The 19,813-nt window shown below is 46.7% G+C and overlaps 1 protein-coding gene across 1 annotated transcript in view; it reads right to left on the bottom strand.

The window, feature by feature from the left end:
• The window catches only part of LOC147196892 (neurobeachin-like), a 160,957-nt gene that overhangs the window by 65,013 nt on the left and 76,131 nt on the right, over positions 1-19,813 (bottom strand). The window contains exons 37-38 of the mRNA XM_086124702.1: positions 9,368-9,492; positions 1,354-1,503 (exon numbers count right to left, since the gene is read on the bottom strand). Of these exons, the coding sequence (XP_085980828.1) occupies positions 1,354-1,503; positions 9,368-9,492 (275 nt within the window). The remainder of the gene's footprint in view (positions 1-1,353; positions 1,504-9,367; positions 9,493-19,813) is intronic.

The raw sequence follows: 19,813 nt of genomic DNA, 5'->3' as shown, positions 1-19,813 counted from the left end.
AAAGCATCACAATCACAATGCTTTCACAATGTCACCGAGCTGCCAAATGATGAGTCATGGAGACGATTGTGCAGCAGGAGAAAATGCAAACCCCTCGTTCGCTGACACACTTTAGAACAGTGTTTTTCAACCCGGGTGTGCCGCGGGAAAATATCCAATTTGTATGCCTGTGCGGTCTTTCGCCCAGAAAGTAATCATGTAGTACCCTCCCATACCGCTAGGGAGCAGCAACAGCGAGCCAATTGCTTTGTGTTTCGACTAGATACGAGCGAATTTTTGACGCATGAATGCAGGACGACGGTGAAACAATAAATATGAAAGATGATAAAATACTGTTTTCTTTGTGTTGATTTGATTCCAATTCAAGCTGTTATAACGTCATTCTTCAATGTTAAAAACGGTTATAGTAACAATATAACACGTTAATTGTTCAAATAAGCGGGGGGGGGAGGGGGTGTTTCCACATTTTCAGCTAGTGGTGTTCCGCGAGATTTTTTTTCAATGAAAGAAGTGTGCCTTGACTCAAAAAAGTTTGAAAAACACTGCTTTAGAATATGCGTTTCGGGGACAGGGATCGAGCCAGAATGGTTCGTAAGTGCCTGTTGATGGCACAAGATGGTGGTAGAGGACTTCTTTTGTTTAAAAGAAGCTCCTCAACTCACTTCATATTGTTTTGATGACACCAAGACACCACCAGATGGCGCCAAAAATCAAATAGCCGATTGTTTTTTCCCCCCCACCTTGAATCGCGGAGGATAGTTTCCGATAAAAGAATCTGCAGCTACATGCTGACCGCCAGCCCGCGGGGTCGAACTGGATGTGTGCCGTTCTTGACGGCGAAACGCCGTTTGTCGGAATTGTGTTAAAGCAAGCCAAGGGGTAGAGAGGGCCCAACTGGCCATCAAAACGGATTAAGTCTGCGTAAGAATACTTTTGGGGTTGGCTTTGAAAGGAGGCAATGCTAATCAGCTAAAAGTCATTGTTGTTCTCTCCCCACAACATCAAACGGACGAGGAAAAAGTGGAAGGAACGAAGACGGGATCTCTCGCGCTCGTCTGGCAGGCGAGTCGCCGCAAGAAGCCACTAAAGTCTCGCATGCGGTTTCAAGCGCGGCTCGGCTTGGCACCGCGACGCTTTTGGACGGCCGCTGAGAGCGCAACGCCGGCTCACGCGTCCCATTGTAAAGCCGCGGCGGGGGCTCGTAAAGACACCCGCAACGGATTGATAGCGCAATGGTACAAATTATGGGATGTTCCCCGGGGCCCCCGGCAGACTCTACGACAGGACGTATTGGGGATTGTGTTTCAAAAGGAGCGCGTGGACCGACTGACGCGTTCTCGAAAACGGACTCACCACCGAGGCCGTCCGTCTCCTTCTCCTGCAGCAGGCCGGCGGAGTCGTCGTCTCCCTCCAGAATCAGCTCAGTTTCGGGGCTCTGGCTCGGAAGACTTTGGCCCGCGAAGACCAAAGTCTTCAACTTAACCAGCTCGTCCTCTTCCGTCGCTGCCCAAAAAAGAGACACGGGACAACGTTAACCTTTTGGGAATATTTGGACCATCGTGGCTTGGCGCGGCGAAGACACAGTTGGCCCAAAATAGTTTTATCTGCGCGGCGTTTTAATCATCCAGTTAAAATGTTGTCATTGTTTTTGCACAATTTATTTCCCACACGTTAACAACGGTCTGGAATATTTCCGCGCGGCACTTGTTTTCAACGAATGCATCAGAAGTGTGGAACCGTCGCAGTTCGGTTTGCTTTTAGGAGTCCAGAAAACCCAACGTCAAAGATTAGCTAACAAACCGAGAGCGAGCGCGCGGTTGTTTGCATGTCGCACCGTCGAAAGCAGGAAGATGCCACGTGCCATCGTAGCGTATAAAAGCCGGCCCCCGCATTTGAACATCACACGTACGTTTGCTTTTATTCCCAGACAAGGTCAGGAATGAAACACAACGTTTGCGTCTTGAAAGACCAACGGCTCGCCGTCGATTAGCGCCGCGGCTCGCCGCTTTTGGAGACGTGACAAGAGGCGAGGCTGAACAGACAGCGCAATTAGGTTGCGCCGGGACTTCATCATCCGCCGGCAGCTCGAAAGAGAGCGCACAAAACAAAAGCGGGGGGGGGGGGATTTTTTTGCAACGCGTTCATCGGCTCGGAACAGCCCCCCCCAGATGGAGGGCTGCTCCGTGTTGGAATTTGTCAAATGGAGGAAAGAAATCAGATGACACACCCACAGCAATTTTGAACATCTTACCTGATTTTTTTTTGGGGGGGGGGGGGGTTTGGTGACGTCACACATCAAGAAAAAAAAACCCATTTTCTTTTCCTATTAGATGTTTTCACAAGATTACGCGGCAGAAGTTGATTGACTACTACCGGTGTGGCCACAGTTAGCTTGTAAAAAGAACTCAGTTACTGATGACTTGCTTGACAAAGCAATTTAGTTACTTGACAAATTCTTTTTAAAAGGAGCATGTGACAAGCTACTCTCATAGTTTCGTTCAGCAGATGGCGACAACCCTGCTCGTCATAAAAAAATGTTTTTATTGATAATCAAACAAAAACAACCTTTTGGATTGATCAGAATTAGAAAAAAAATAAGACTTATCTGGATTCCGCCTGACATAAATGTGCTAGTCTTTAATCAAAAAAAGGTGTTTTTTAAATTTTTTTATTTTTTTTAATTTAATTTAATTATTAATTAGCTTCCAAATTGGCTATGATTGAATTTTCCATCACAATCACAGCTTGGCCTAACTCGGGAGTGAAGCGCGCACGCGAGGACTTCCCATCGTAAATATTGACCACGTTTCACTCTTCCGATTGACATCTTGGGACCGCTTTTCTGAGCAGACGGCAGCGGCGGAATCAGTCGTCGCACGCCGCGCAACACGGGGAAATCAGGAAGTACAAATCTTTTGGAAACATCCGCGCATCAGTCAGGAGGCGCGCCCATCATCGGGCCTTTGGCGGCTTTGACGGGCAAGTTCGGGGAAACTTGCGCAAACGCGTGCGATTGTCAAGTGTGCGCGCAGCCCACTTAACTCATTCAATACCAGCCAATTCTGAACCAAGTCTGAAAAGACGTTTAAAAACGTCTTTGGGAGTGAATGAGTTAACAGGCGCCTCGTGTTGCAGAGGTCACACGAAAGAAAACAAAACAAAAAGACGCTTCCTGCTCTGCCTTGTATCTGGAGCACGCTTGGCAGATGCAGGGAAGCACTTTTAGCATTTCGGGGGAGGGGAAAAGCAAAAAGAAAAAAATCCCCATGAGTTCGAGTGGCCAGAGTCTACCACTGGCAGGGGATGAAACGTGTCATTTTGTAAAGTATCCCGCTGAAAGGCTGATGAGCAGACGTGCCGATGTTTGGATTGGCACGTTGGAGCGCGAGGCCCGACGAGACTAAATAAACGCGGCTAATTCCGACAAGCGCGCAGAAATCACACGCGGCCGCCGCTGCGCGCCGCGGCTTCGCCCGCGACGCAATTTGGGACTTCTCACGGGAAATGCAGCGGGCGCGCTTTGGGATCATCAAAGAAGGCGAAGGAATTCAATGCTGCAAGCGCGCGCTGGTCCACATCCAAGCTCGAGTCATTTTTACCGATTGACCACGGCGGGGAGGCGATGGAATCACATTTTTGACTATCATCAAGCTTTCAAAAAAAAATAATAATAAAGACCCCAACAATTTTCGTGAGCAATTGGGAGCCCTGAGTTGACAACGGATTTCCATGATGGCATAAACTGAATTTGTATGCGAGTCAGAGAAAATGTGCAGGATGTGCAAAGACAAAAAATCATCTTCGCCCAACCGCATCGTTCCAAAGCGATAGACCTTAATCATAAGTAGAGCAGGCAAGCCTATATTTTTCCTATCTTGTTTTTTTAACCCGTCGACAGCTTTTTCCATTTGCGTGCAGCATAACGGCGAAATGCCGCTTCAGCGCATTTGCTTTGAACTCGGGGCTCCGCGACTTGACCCGAGTCTGCAGACCTCAGAGTCCTACCGGGGACTCAAGTCCATTCAACAGCCGAGTTAAGTCCGATGTTCTGATCTCTTTGTTCTGGTCAGAACCCGAGCGGCAGCGACGTAGTTCGTGGCCGTTTGAACACACACACACACACAGACGGGCGCGCGTGCATGGTGACCTCAAAGAGAACTCAAAAGGCGCTTTAAGTTTTTGGGAGCTCTGTTTTCTGTCTGGCGCCGTCAGATCTCTGTAAATAACGGCAGCCATGCGGCGCGAGGCATTGTGACATCGTAAGGGAACGCCGGCTCCATCGAAAATCCAATCCGTTCCCAGGGGCCGCCCTCCCGCGCGGCGGCAGGCAAGCGCCTTCCGCGGAGAGCCGACGAGCGCTCCGCCGAGGCCGCCCCGACCGCCTCGTGCCTTCCCAATATCTGCTTCGAGCTTCGCCAAGGGGATTAAAAACAACAGGCTCGTACTTCCTGCCATGCGAAATCCCCGCTTGAGAGCGGCTCCGGGAGCGCGGCAGTAAACATCATAACTTTGATTTAGGGCCGCGTTTACACGGCGCTTCCTCTCGGGGAAATCGGAATTCAATATCCGGGGATGCGCTGCGTCGTGTCTGCGGGAGGCTGCCAAAGGCTCCTCCATGTCCCAAGTCAAACGCGAGTGGCGGAGATTGCTCAATCGTGGCCATCCGGTCCAACTCGGCGAACGGGAGTACACAAGCCTCGCTATCTGCGGGGAATTGACGGCCACAATCAAAAAAGGTTTCGTTATCGGTATATATATATATATATATATATATATATATATATATATATATATACACAGTATATATATATTTTCTTAATCCCCTTGGCAGCTTTTTCCAATGGCATGCAGCACAACAGCTAAATGCTGCCTCACCATGTTTGCTTTAAACTCTGGGCTCCACTAATTGACCTGAGTCTGCAGACCTCAGACCCTTTTTTTTTGGGACGAGTGGGGTTGGGGGGACTCCCAAGTGGCAAAATTCGGATCATGAAAAATGCATGGAAGCGGATATCCCCAGACTGGAATGAAACCTTAATAATTGCGGGCCTGTTGTCAGCTCTCTGCGGTATGCCAAGACTAGGTGTGGCGGATTAAAGGTGCGCGTGGCAAATTAGGTGACGTGAGGCCAAACAATCCCACACTTGCGTCATCAAAGGGACGAAGAGCAGACTAATCATACGCTTGCGTACGAGGCCCTCGTGAGCTTCAAGGCTGGAACGTGACTCATAGAATCATGACAATTTGCGTGCGGACATTCGAAAGTACATTTCCTTTCGTATGTTGGAATCGGGAAGTTCACCTTCCGCCTGACTGGAGCCCCGGGTCAGATTAGTCGCACTGCGCTGCCGAGAACAATCTTTGCGTCTGTAGCAATCAGAGCCAAGCGAGCAGAAGAAGGAGCTTCTCACCTGATTGCAGACCGCAAGGACACCCGGAGGTAAAACACCCCGTTAAACACTCGGATCAATATTAACGTGACTTCCATTTCACGCTTGCCCGCTTCCAATCAGCCCCCAATATAGCCCCCAACGGCGAGCCCTCGCGCAGCGACAGCGAATGTGCTGGCTAAGCTGCCAATGCGGCTAATAGACAATGAGACGGAGTGTCGCGCCAAATTGCGCGCGCGTGCACAAGGAGTGATGACAAAGGTTATGCGACCGCGCTGATGCGAAAGACACTTTTTATTTTTTGCTCAAACATCCCGCTGCTATGGCCCTCTTGGACGTGGATTATTTGTGTGATTCTTTCAACAAATGAATCACGTTCTGGAGGCTTCAACATGACTGAAAAATCAACAGATTTTACGAGGATGGATACGAGGGGATGGGCACCTGGCAGCTTGTGGGATTAACTAAAAAAATATATTCAAAAAAAAATTTCTGTAAAAAAAAAAAAAAAAAAAAAAAAAAATCAGGGGATTTATGAATCTATACTACAGCACGAGTAGGCCTATTGATTTTTTGCGGCTTTGGAATGACAAGGCAGGAGCTCAATAGTATTCAGATTTTGAGTGAGTTGATTTCTGTGTGGGGGGGGGAGCAAAACAAAATGAGTTCATGTACTTCATGCTGATTTGGTGTTAAGCAGTTTTGTGCCATCCTTGATCATTTCCATGGTCATTTTTACGCAAGAGAGCCCTTAGCGCTCACGGTACTGGTTCATTTTTTGTTTGAAATGCTTTTTTTGGTTGGCTTGGGACAGTGGAGATTTTATCCACGCATTGAGAAATTTATTATGAAAAATGAGTTTTTTTCAGAGCACCGTGTTTTGCGCAAATGCACATATGTTGTTCATATTTAAAGTGGCATTAAAGGCCCCCCCCCCAATTGCAGAGATGAAATGGCCCCTGCAGCATTTAAGTTGCCTCAACTTGATGTACAATGTAAAGAAGCAAAAACGGACTCAGCAGCAGCCCCCTTGGAGGTTCGAACAAAATGATCCCCGGACCGGGTTGACTGACTGACATGGAATTTGGTAAAGACGACGATATACGACTATCGTAACAGACGGCGGAAACACGCCACTCGTGTCTGTGCAATTTCCGATCAAATTCGTATCGTGTCAGCCAAAACAAAGCTCCAAATGATGCCCTAAAAAAGTGCCCGACTCTGATATGCGCGTCGAACAAAGTGCTCAGTGGCAGCTTGAAAAAAGGCACAAAGCCGAACACAATCTCGAAATAACTCCTTTGAGCGCGCACAACAAATAAATAAAGGGAGGCGGCCAGCTCTTAATGTTGCGGAGAAAACAAAGGCGACGGTGAGGCTGCGTCAAAACAGACACGGGCCACTCACTCAGCCGAACGTTCTTTGTGAGGGGAAACAAAAACAAAAAGAAAGAAAGAAAAAAACAATCGGTCCGCGTCACTTTTATTCCTTCAAGCGAGCGGAGGAAGAGTGACGCGTGCCGCCAGCGCCGCCGCCGCCCGTCTGCCCTTCTTCAAACGGCAAAAGATGGCGGCTGAAGCCTGTCTTGTCATATGCTGCTGTCATAGCAGAAAAAAAAACCTCTGCATTCTTTTTGGACAACCTAACGTTTCTCCATTAGTCCCAGATCGGAGCGCTTTAACGACGAGTCTCGTGGGGGGGGGGGGGGGGGGGGGGGCTCAAACGCGGCGCTTTGTTCTGGCTGCCCGTGCCAGCTGCAGCCCACTAAAAATGTTTAGTCAAGTCTGGATGTAACGGGAGTCGGGAGATGGCGCGCTCACCTCTGAACCTCGGCCACCTTCCGACAAAATACCTTCGACGCCACAAAGGAAATGTCGCCAAGTGAGCTGTCGTGCGAGCGCGAGAGAAGAGAAGCTGTGTGAGCGGTGACGGGCGAAAGCGCCTTTCAAAAGGTGAATCCAGGAAATGAGCATCCAACTTCGATGCCGTGCTTTGAACACATGACGAAGCAAAGAGGAAGAGAAAGAAAAAAAATATCACCCACGTCTGTCTCGGATGCGTGGAAGGAGATTGTCAAAGTACGATCGCCGGGATCCGCCCCAAAATGGCCGACATGGCATTCAATTTCCCGTATGGGTCATTGAGACTTTTTTGCGCATCCTATCATGTGAGGCGCGTCTACCAAATTTGCTCGAGAAAGCGCCGCACGGCGACCTACGCGCGCCGTCACGTTGAGAATCTGTTTGAAGCGTGAAGTGAGATCGCGGATCAAACGCAGACTTGGTTGCAGGTGACAAATGCGAAAGCCTCGGCGCGGGTCAGCGCTCCGCGTTTTGGAGTCGCCGATTGTCTCAATCGACCGGCAAGCCGAGGCGGATGACATCGGAGCTTTCTTTGCCTGACAAGATGTCAACGCGTCGCGGAGAGCGCTCGAAATTAGCCAATGACGGCGATCAAGCCCGCGCCGCCTCCAAAACACACACGCGCGCGGAAAATTAAGAGCAGACGGCACAACCATCGCTTGCACGGACCACCTGTGGCTGAGGCGGCAGCTGCCATATGTTCGCGTTGGAACCCAAAGCGACCACATGACGTCCTGAACTTGGCCAACGGTCCTCTCAAGATCACTGCTTTTATTGATAAATTGATGAATGTAATTTTAAAAAATAATAATAATAATTCCATCTGTTTATTCCAAAACGTGACACGATTTCAAATGGAGCGTCCAGAAAAAAATGCACAAACATAAATGGGCTGAGATTCAGTTCAAGGTTTGGTGGTTAACGCATCCGAAAAAGGGGAAAATATTTCAATTTATTTTAAGTGGAAGCAAATTACGGTTTTAAGTACGGCCAGTTTAAAAAAAGTCGACATCGTTGTATTCTGTGCAAGCACTTGACGACTTAAAATTGAGTAGACTCACTTTTTTCAGTCTCGGTCTCAAAAACAATCAATTCAGGATCACAATTGATTATCGACGAATTTGATAATCGATTAGTTTAACCCAGGGGTGTCAAACAAACGGCCCTTTAATTAAAAAAGGTGAAGGTGGGCAGAGTGAGAAGGGAGGGTCTACTGCAGAACTTTTCTCTATCCTCGAACATGCACATAAACCATTTATGGCTCAAAGAAGAACACAATTTATGTTCCAAACACTGTAGTGAATAAAGATCATTCAATATTAGAAGCAAAAATTATTTTGCATAAATATATATCCATCCGTCCATTTTCCGAACCGCTTGATCCTCACTAGGGTCGCGGGGGGTGCTGGAGCCTGTCCCAGCCGTCTTCGGGCAGTAGGCGGGGGACACCCTGAATCGGTTGCCAGCCAATCGCAGGGCACACAGAGACGAACAACCATGCACGCCCGCACTCACACCTAAGGACAATTTAGAGCGTCCAATCAGCCTGCCATGCATGTTTTTGGAATGTGGGAGGAAACCGGAGCACCCGGAGAAAACCCACGCAGGCCCGGGGAGAACATGCAAACTCCACACAGGGAGGCCGGAGCTGGAATCGAACCCGGTACCTCTGCACTGTGAAGCCGACGTGCTAACCACTGGACTACCGGGCCGCCTATAAATATATATATATATATTTTTTAAATCAAGGCTGGCTCTTTCCAGCTGAAAGCTGCATTTGCTATTTAATCAGGAGGCCAGCAGGGCTGCTAACTAGCAGCGCTTTTGCGGAAAAGTCAACATTGCCTTCCTGACATGTAAAGTTGACCCAAGGGCCAAGTGGGGAGGATAAAGCAAGGAGTCGTCTGATCCACCCCCCCCCCCCCCATCCCCCCGCCTCTAAGGACATGTTTTGACGGGGATAAAAACCCCAATGAAACTCACATGTCACGTTCCATTGGCAGCCCTCGTAAGACCGCGACATATTCAAAAAGATGCGAGCACCAGACGCGTCCGCTAATGATCAACATTTGGAGAAGATTGCACGCGTGTCTGTGTGTGTGTGTATGAGCTCACCGTACTCCTGCAGAGTTTTGCACGAGACCTCCATGTGCACAGTGCCCAGCGGGTTCCTGACGAATCGCCGCCTCCGCCGCAGGTCGTCCTCCCAGTAGTCCAGACGCCAAAAGTCGGGAGGCGGCCTGGCAAGAGAGCACAGAAGCAGGCAGCGTTCGTTAAAGCAACGCGACGCCAAAATAAAGTGCGGTGGAAGGAGATTTTGAAGAAGATACATTTTAGTCAAGAGTCGACACAAGGCATTCATTAACTGGCCACTAGTAAGAAAATGCGGTATTATCCAAGAGGAGACTGAGGGCCTCTACTTCTTATCATGGGATTGTGGGCCACATTAAGATATGCAAATGATATGCAAGAGGATAGAAGGACCGACAGAAGACACATTTTATCCAATAGCAGACTGAGGGCGTCTACTTCTGTTGGGCACACTATGGAGACGGATGTTATCCAAAACGAGAATATGGGCATTCCCTTGCTGAGTCAATTTTTCCTTCAGTCTTGAAGTTGGGGGGCATTCGGTGCTTATTTCTTCGTTGACAGTGCGGGAAGCCCATTTTCACGTGAGCAAAACTGAAAATATTTTTTTGAATGACCCGACCTCAAATTTTATCGAAATGATCAAAGCCAATTTTTTTTGTTTTTTTTTTCTCCTCGAAGCCAAGTATTGACGAGCCAAGTCGATACGACGCAGTGGAAATTGGCCATTGTGCATCCAGAAGTGTAAGCGTCGCGAGCATCCGTGGTAAGAAGAGACGGCAACGCTTGCGAGACCAGCAGGGAGCAGCTTTAGTGCCAGAAACTGCCACCGCGGGGTCCATAAATCACATGGCGGCGCTTCATTACCAAATCCGGCATCAAATTACAAGTCAAAATGGCGCAGCTCGCCTCGTTTTTTTTTGTGTGTGTGTGTGTGTTTTTTTAAACAAGTCTTGTAAATCAAAAGGTAGGCATCTCACACAGGCAGGCAGCACGGGCTCTAATGACCCGGGGGGGCTTGATGCACGAGTCTGTTAAAGTAAGCCTCCCCCTCCCCCACCCAACCCATCCCTGCCTTGGGCTCCCTCCACCCCCGCAAATGTGCGGCGGTGATTAAAATAACGCGCTGAAATATTCATCGTAATGATTCCCAGAGCCCTGGAGCAAGCCCACTGAAAATTGCATTTTTATTCATTATTAATAATGGCGAATTAGGGTTGTTAAAAGCGCGAGCGGGTTGGGGTGCTGAAAATTATTCCAGCATGTGGTAACCATCTTTTTGTAAATGATTATTGCGACATTAGCCAAGACCTGGCCGGCGTGGCTTTATTGCGGGCCCCTAATGCAGCCCATTAAGCGCCGGCACCGGCAAGGGGTGACTAAGTGCCGCTTGTTCACGCGCGTCAGCTGCAGAATTTTGGGTTGGTGTTTTTACGACCTCGTTGGAGGTAATGCGGGAGAATGCGGTGCCGCCTTCATTTGCCCTCGAGCGGGAAAGTGGTTTGTTATTCACGGAATTGTTCATATGCGGCCACTCGATAATTGCGCAGTCGACTCTATGGCATTTGGATGATACAGCGGTTGCGCCACATACAGACGAATACTACTTTGCCTTACAGAAACTTGTTAGCAAAATGCTAACACACAATGCGAAATGCCATACACAGGCTAACAACGCTAGCATTGATGTTGTGGTAGTTAAAGCACCTGAAGCCGGAGTTATTTGAACACAACACTTTGCTGTAACACATATAGACAGACAAGATTACAATACTAAAGGGTCTATATTCTTTATCCTCTGCAAAAACAACCCTTTCTTTTCTTGTTTAGCTTTAACCTGGATCGCTTAAAAATGTGTTTTTCCATCATGTCCGCGTAGATTCTCAGTCACGCAGGTCATGGTTTGTTTAATTTGCTGTGTGCCTTGAATCAATTAAGCAGTCGATGAATTCGAACCATGAATACAATTGAGGTCGTCAATTTCAGGTCAGAGTACCGAAAAATGTTTGTAAAAAATGGCTAGATGAAGGCAACAAATATTACAGGACGCTTGACGGTAAAAGCTTGATGGTAAACACGGGGGTGTGTGCAGGGCCACATTTTGGCCACTCCTACTTCAAACGCTGCTTTATTACATTGATGTTTGAAGCATAAAATTACCTACAACATACCGAAGGTACAAAAGGCCCCCGCGTTACTCCAACGAGATCTTGGCAGGCGGCCGTCGATGTCAACGCACGTATGGCTCGCGCCAGCGTATTGACGGAGTCTAAACAGATTAAAGTGTTACACGGATCACATGACAACGTCTCACACACACACCCGCACACACACACGCACACACACGGAGTCCTTTGTGTGAATAGCGCGAGTGTCAGAAATGAAGCGGCTCAAGAGACTTAGCTGAGGTTTGACAGCAACAAGAGCTCACTTTCAGTTAAATATCAATCAAAAGGCAGCATCTGCGTGCACAGAGGTTGCGCGCCGCTGTCGCAGAAGCAAAGCCAATGCCTGGAGCTTGTCCTCTGTCAATCTGAGCGTTTAAAAAAGGAGGCGGAAGAGAGAGCGAGATGTCAGTGGGCGGAAAAAAAAAGAAGAAAGCCACGTAAATGATATTGTAAATGCCGGATTACGCCTCGCCGAAAATGGAAATACCCGGTTACACACATTTTTCCAGGCCAAAGATTAGCTTCGCAGTGGAGGATTGGGGGAGGGGGAGGGGGGTGTAGTTTGGGATAAAAAGCTTCCACTTTGAAGATCCAACCAAGCACATTGAAAGCGCTTGTATCAGGTTTAGTGCAGGTGGTTCATTTGTCGACTTTGCCTTCACGACAAGCGACGGCGTTAAGAATTCGTATTTGCTTGCAAATCAATCGCTGTTCGCAGCATTTTATGTGAGAAAATGAGCCAATTTTCAGCATGTGTATTTTCTTTGCGATATTTGAATACATCCAGGAAATTGCTGTCCACCTTGTCATTACGGGCATACTGCCTCTTCAAAAAAAAAAAAAAAAAAGAAGTCATAAGTGTTTTCAGTGACACTACGACCAACAGTGTGTATTCCTTCAGAGGAGACTGGAAAAAAAAGGATATTTGCAAAATAAAATTTGAGCTGGATGTTGTCAAGCTTCACGTGTCCACCCTGTCACAGTCAAACTGTAAAATCCTTCAGAAATCCAGAAAGGTCAACAATCCGCTTGCCAACTGGATCATGTGGCTGACGGAAGGTCCATTGCGCAATGTCCGAAATGTCCACCCTGTCATAGTAAAACATCCACTGATCTAAAAACCGTCTCAGAAAATCGAAAGGCAGTCCGCCGTCACCTTGCCAGCTGAAACATTTTGATAAATGAAGTTCCCGTTGTACTCATTTCACGTCCACCCTGTCACGGAAAATCGTAATTGCAGTCAGCTTGCCAGCTGAAACATTTTGATAAATGAAGTTCCCGTTGTACTCATTTCACGTCCACCCTATCACGGAAAATCGTAATCGCAGTCAGCTTGCCAACTGAAACGTGTCGCTCAGCGAAGGTCCGTTGCACTCATTGGATGCCCTGAATGTCCACCCTGTCACTATCCACCCTGTCTGCAAGTCTTTTGCTCTTTGTATTGACACCGTCTGCTCGCAGATCATTCAATGTATTTTTTTTTTTTTTATTAAAAAGGAAGCTTGACCAACATGCATCTCGAGCGCCTGAATGTACGTCATACAACGTTCCACCGAAGTGCTGTGAGGGGGGTGAAATGGAGAAGACTCACGGCTGAAATGTTGAGCTCTCATCTTGCCGATTGATGACAAGCCCCAAACGTTTGCAGTCTGAGGCAACAGCGCAGCAATCGCCGTCGCTGCTCCCACACCGCTAAGAGGGGAATGCAAACGACGGGTGCCTGTCCACAAAATTGTTCTTTGGATGCACGCGCAGCCTAAACAGGTTGCGTTAAGGAAGGCCCGAACAGAGCCAGAGCGCGCCAAACACTCCATCCGCATCAGCGCGTTTGGAAAGCCGCAGACCTTCCTTCCTTCCTTGAAACATCCAACACGTCTGGCTTCGTGACAGCGATAAAAGATGGCCGTGACGAGGCCCGCCCGGATACCGGCAGAATTTATTAGCGCGCTCGCCAATCAATCACCTAAATGGATTTCAAACTGCATTTTAAAAGCTAATTTTCCCGCACTGATAACCTTCGGGAAACGGGAGCGCCGTTATTTATGGTGGCTTTCAGCTTTCGCTAAGTGCGGCGGGATAAATGCAGCGAGGGGACTACGTTGTCTGACTATTACTCTCCTCGTTGCCAATCGACACTTGAGGGTGGGTTTTTTCTGTTTGTTTGTTTTTTTTTAAAACTGAGCTTCATCCAAGAACCACCGCATCGGTGAATTATTATGCTCATAAAACTGCAGGGGTGAGACACGTTTACAAATAAAATGAAAAACGATGTGGTTTAAAATGGAACAAAAACTGCAAGTTACTGTGGAAATGCTGCGCACCCGCCCGGTGCCTCGGGTCTGCGCAGCAGACACGATCGGAGGTACCGGGAACGAAGCGGAGGCTGCGAGGGGGTTCCAGCCTTTTGCCTTGCCGCGCCCTCTCATTGGAATGACCTCCAAATCTTTCACGCTCGTCTTCCAACTCATTTTCCTTCTTCGGCTTTTGACTCTGCACGAGACTCGATTTGGAGTTGGACTGTTTTTGTGTTTTCTACCGTCTTCGTGGTTCAGTTCTCGTTTCATACGAATTCTTTTTGCTCCGCTTTGTATACCGCCGTGGTTGTTTTCAAGTGCCCTCGACAAACAGCTGAGTTGAGAACTACCCAGGGGGGTGCTACCGAGTGTGCGCCTTTGGGAAATGCTAACCTAACTTCCCGCGCATTGGATCAAAAATGATCAAAACCGAGTGCAGGGCAAACCTTGCCCGAAGTCAGCGAATTGGAAGGGATCACATGGCTTTGCTGTCAGTCGCAGCGATCAAGTTGCTGTGTTTTCAGTCTCTTGCGCAAACGCTGACGAAACGCGCACGCGCCCCCACACACACACACACACGGTGCCGACTCGCAGATAAAGGGTCCTCCTTTATTCTATTTATACTGGTGGGAGGATTTGTGCGAGGCAGCCAGCAGGGAGGACACAGACATGCTGATTCAATAAAACGCCATTATGCTCCGTTGCAAGGCGTCAATTGGCGACATGAGTGAGGGGGTAATTATTATAAATACCAGTAATCGGTGACAATTCTATTCAAGGGGGGGGGGGGGCTTGATGGCTGGTTTCTCTCTCTCTCTCACACACACCCACACACACACACACTTGAGCGCGCCTTTAACAGACACGTACGTAACAGTGAAGACAAGCCGTCTCTTCTTCCAGATGACCTTGGCCACTCGGTGACTTTAACTGGCATGCAAGTATGCAACAAAACGTGGCAATGGCTGCAAGATGCATTGGGGAAAAAAGTCGAAATCCAATGCTTCCAACGTGTCACTCGTATTTTTCACATAGGACATCACGGATGGACAGTTAAGTGCGTTTGAAAGGCGTGGCGTAATTGGTGGATAGATAAAGTGTACACACCCCTCTTCCAATGTTTGAATGCCATTTCAAAACGTCTGCGTATTCATGGGAACTACAGCCTCTCCTGGAGAGTCGGTCCAAATAAACAACTGAGATCATGTGTTTGCACAAGTGTGCACACCCTCCCCTAACCAGGAAAGTATTTGTGTTCAGACACATTCAAACTCAAAAATAGCAGTCAGCACACAGCTTTTCACATGTTTTGGTAGGCTTTGCCTGACATTTTTTTGTTCGTTCTTTCAAGCAGAAGCTGTAAAAAAAAATTTGTGCACTAACACTGACTGCTATTTGGAACTACACCTTGACTGATGATGATGATGATACTCACACCACCGTGCTATGTCTGTTTTGTACATTTTGGAATATTATATATACGCGCTTCAAATCTTCCAAATGAATGTGGGCAAACACTCAGGTGGCCTGCTGTGAGCGCTACGTTACTGCTGTAAATGCCAGTCTGTTTTAATTTTTATTTTTTTGGTTGAGGACCTGAAACAAGTGACACACTACTCCCTTGTTTCCTTTTACAGTCGTTTATACAGGAAGTAAGGGGAAAAAAATGAAAAGAAAAAAAATTCTGGCTTGCCTTGAGAGCAAAACATCTCAAGTAAATGCTAGTTCCCGTCAGCACATGATGAAAGTCATTCGTCTGCAAGCAAAGCTAAAAAAAAGAAGAAAAAAAAGAAAGAAAAGTAACCTTGTCTGTCGAAACCAAACAACCAGCTGCTGCGAGATGAAAAATAAAAGAATACAGCAAAGCGGTGGCTGGCAGCCACATGCTATTTGGGCCACTTCCAAACCGGCCAGTAAAGTCAGCGAAAGGCTAGTCAGTCATTTCCTCTTGAAAAAGCCATCAGGTTTGATCAGGCGTCACATGTTGATCGCCAAGCAATATACCGGCCTGACATCGTGATCACATTAGCGCGCGGGGCACGCAAACGCGAGTGCGCTTTCATCTCATCGACGTTTCTTATCGTGGCTGCACTCAGTGCGCTTGTAAAAAAACAAAAACAACACTATATAAAAGAACGACATTGACAAGTGTATTTCCAGCAACAACAACGTAGCTTTGCCAAACTTAGCTTCATGCTAACAAGCTGTGCAAATCTCCGTAGAAGGGCTCACAGTTAGCATCAGTGTCACGGTGTTGTCACCCTGAAGCAGATATTTGAACACAAATTGTGGTGCTATACGTGACGCGAATGAATGAATGACATCTGTATTATTGTGTCATGCATTCAATCGTACGCCAGACACTACACCATCAAACGGAGCCATCGCCAGGACAGCGGAAACTTGTGTCAAAAGAAATCGACCTTGTCTCCTTTTCCAAGCTTGAGATAACAATACTGACAAGCACACATTCTTTATCCTCTGCAAAGAAAACGACTATTCCTGCAGCTAAATGAGAAGCGGTGACCATCTCGGTGGCCAAGGTAGGCACACCAGAAGGAGCAACACAATGTCCATTAAACTGAAGCCAAAAATAAATGAATAAATCCTTAGATTCTATTTCATTCATTACTGTCATTATTGGATGTTTGTATAGAGCACAAAAATATATTGGGAGGCCGCAATGGATGAATGGCTTTTTTTTTTTGTGACTGAACAAAAAGAATGATTATGTTGCTTATTGATTATTAACGGACAGAAAATCAGTCACAAAAAACATAATATAAAAGTTAAAAGATTATTGGGGAGTGAAATAAGTGTTGGATTCCAAAGACAAACATTTCTTGCAGGTTTGCACGCAGCTGAGGAGACGACCCTTCATTGTTCTTGCTGAGGTAGTCATCCAAGATTTGACAGCACGCGGGAGCGTCCGAAAAGTTGGTTTGCAGAAAACAATATTTTGACATATGTCGGGGATGGCGGTCTTTTGTGATCCATTTTTTTTCCTCCCCCAAACACGACGGGTGGAGTTGATGCCAAATAGCTCCATTTTGGTTTCATCTGACCACAGCACTTTCTCCCAGACCTTCTCGGAGTCATGTGGATCTACTTATTTCACTCAGTAAAAAAAATGTACATCATTTTTCAACTTTTGCACCACGTGTGTGTGTGTGTGTGTGTGTGTGTGTGTGTGTGTGTGTGTGTGTGTGTGTGTGTGTGTGTGTGTGTGTGTGTGTTAAATGCATTTTGCACTGCTATTACTATGACTGACAAGCAACCATAAAAATTGTACACTGCTATCTTCTTTCTGAGGCAGCAAGCGAGCTTACATTGAACATAGACATGCGAGCCGCATGTCTATGCCGTAAACAAACACAGCACAGCACAGCTCAGGCTAGCGGGTTTTTCGAAATTGCGCTTGTGCTGAAAAGAAACAATAAAAGCTGTTAGATGTTGTAAACAAAATATTTTGCTGTCCGATTATTTCCTGCAAGCACTTTACAGCTGAAATTGTAAATGTCACATTTTTCACAAAGGAAATGCACTTTCATGTATTAGGATTTGTATACATATTAAATAAATTAGATTGGATTCGTTTTTTTTTAAGTGCATAACTTCCTACAAATACGATGTGCCAATACAACAAACAGAGCAAAAACTCCTGCCGAGTTTTGTGCCATTTAAAAGCTCTGATACCTTAGATGACATAAATCTATGATTTATGTCATGTGACATATCCTTGCATGAGTGAAGTATTTTTCTTCAAATATATAACAATTATAAAGTCCAAGTTTTTTTTTTAAGAATGAAAGGTGTTTTTTTTTTTTTTTGCTAATACAGGTGTCGAAAAGTAATATTTTGAGAATCAACCGCAGCTGCACAATCTCCCGAATGTGAACCAAACCACAACCTTCAAATTAAATGATGTACCCAACAGTAATTTTTTTTTGTGCACGGTGAAGCTGGGTGGACCCTTAACAGTGCCCCCCCCCCACCACCCGCCAAGTCCCCCCCTACAACAGCCCCCTCCCACGACCTTGTTTTTGTGTATTAGAATTGATGTTCTTTTAAAGTGAGCCCAAACACTGGCTGGCTCCCGGTGCGTAATCATAATTTTAAAAAAAGAAAAGAGTTATTGTCCCCATTCGTCACGTGTGAGGGACGAAACTGGTGGCGAGGAGAGGGAAGCCAATGTTTCACTGCCTTAACGCAGATCAATAGACCTCCATTTTGCTCTCTGCTACAGGGAAGGAGAAAAAAAAGTAATTATACAGAAGAAATGTTGACAATCAATAGAGCAGTCAGCTAAGGTTAAGGTCTGCTACGGTCGCTGATGGACGGAGGATCCTTCGTCAGCTGTCACTGACGCCCCCCCCCCCCCCTACCCCCTCTGGTGAATGTGGAACCCCACTGGAGAACAAAGGCTGGTTTTGCCTCCTTCGGACGGTTTTGTGCCGTGTGTGGTAATTAGCCTATTAGCATATACAAAAAAGTCATGATAGTGACCGCATTTTTGTGCCACGTGACGGCAATACTGTACGCCGGGGTGCCCAAGTCCAATGACTATAGCTCCCGTGCGATAGTCGCAGAACAAATTTAAAACAATAAGTAAAATAAGTAAAAGGATGGTTGAAGCCGCAGCTCGCTCAGGTATAAAAATGTCCGAATCGTAGAAAGGCTTGTCCTTGTGCCGAGGATTCATCCACCTTGACATCTACTTTCGCTTTGCACGAGCCTCAACTTTATAATCCAGCGGCGGCAGTTCAGGGGTCAACAACAGAGGCAAACAGCGGGCGAGGAAATCATTCCCTCCTCCTCCCAGTCCCGAGGAGAAAAAAAAACCGCTTCTGACATCCAATTTTCAAGTTGATTTATCAGTGCAAAGCCAAAATTGATAGTGTGTCATTACCAGGCAGGGAGCTGTCGTGCCGAGACGTATAAAAGGGCTCCTCGTTTTGATTTAGCGCGGCGGATCAATACAAGCCTATACTGTTTCAATTTGAGGGCTATTGATTTTTCTGTGCCCACTCCATACAGGGTGGGGGACATTCATCACGGAGGAGCCGTATAGCGCCATCTAACGCGGCAGCCCCGAGAGCAGGATCTGCTTCGCCTTCACTCGGGTCACGTGAGTACAAACCGCCGCGCTTCGTTCGCATTGTGTGACTTTGCAGTGGGGCAAAAACTTGCACATGTGACGGGAAACCAAAAAACTAAAACAAAAAAAGTGCAACCAACGGCTTGCATTTTGAAAAACTTTGGGTCACCCGTATCTCGAGGTACTTGCTTACTGTTTGTTAAAAAAAATGATTCATTTTCAGTGGGATCTTTTGGGAGGCTGGAACGGATTAATGGCATTTCCATTCGTTTCAATAGGGGAAGATGCTTTGGGATAAAAAGGGTTTGAGTAGAACAAACTATCCAATCGTCACCATATTTGTATTTTTTGTGTACTCTTACATGAGACTCATTAACATAATTACTGCCCGGCAAAGGGTTTCTCCACCCATGACTTGGAAGCTAAGGTGGGTTAGGATTACCAAACATTTTCAAGCAGTTTCAAGCGGCACGTTGAAGTCAAATGTAAAGCAGGGCTGGAGGCACAGATTACCTTTCGCTAACAACGTTATCATCTCATAAGCAGCACACACTTGAGTGCTTGGCTGTCCACATGTATTCGTGCATGTGCCATATGCACAGATTTGTAACACTCATCAAGAAGTGCTTAAAAATGAATTTTGTGTGTATATATATATATATATATATATATATATATATATACTATATATACTATATATATACACACACACACACATACATGCACATACACGTGCATCTCCTTCAAATAAGATTGTTTATAATTCATGCCACAGCAATGATAAACATCCTGGGGCAGAACTTGAGATTTCAGTGCATTTGATTGAAAATAAACATTTACAGCAAAGCTTTCTGCCCCTCCTCCCTCCACATTCACTTCAACATGCCGGAGGGCTTTATATTTTACAAGA

The sequence above is a fragment of the Hippocampus guttulatus genome, chromosome 12 (assembly GCF_054856545.1).
Source record: "Hippocampus guttulatus isolate MCC_2025c chromosome 12, RoL_Hgut_1.0, whole genome shotgun sequence".
Taxonomy (NCBI): domain Eukaryota; kingdom Metazoa; phylum Chordata; class Actinopteri; order Syngnathiformes; family Syngnathidae; genus Hippocampus; species Hippocampus guttulatus.
This window is presented reverse-complemented; position numbering and strand designations above follow the sequence as displayed.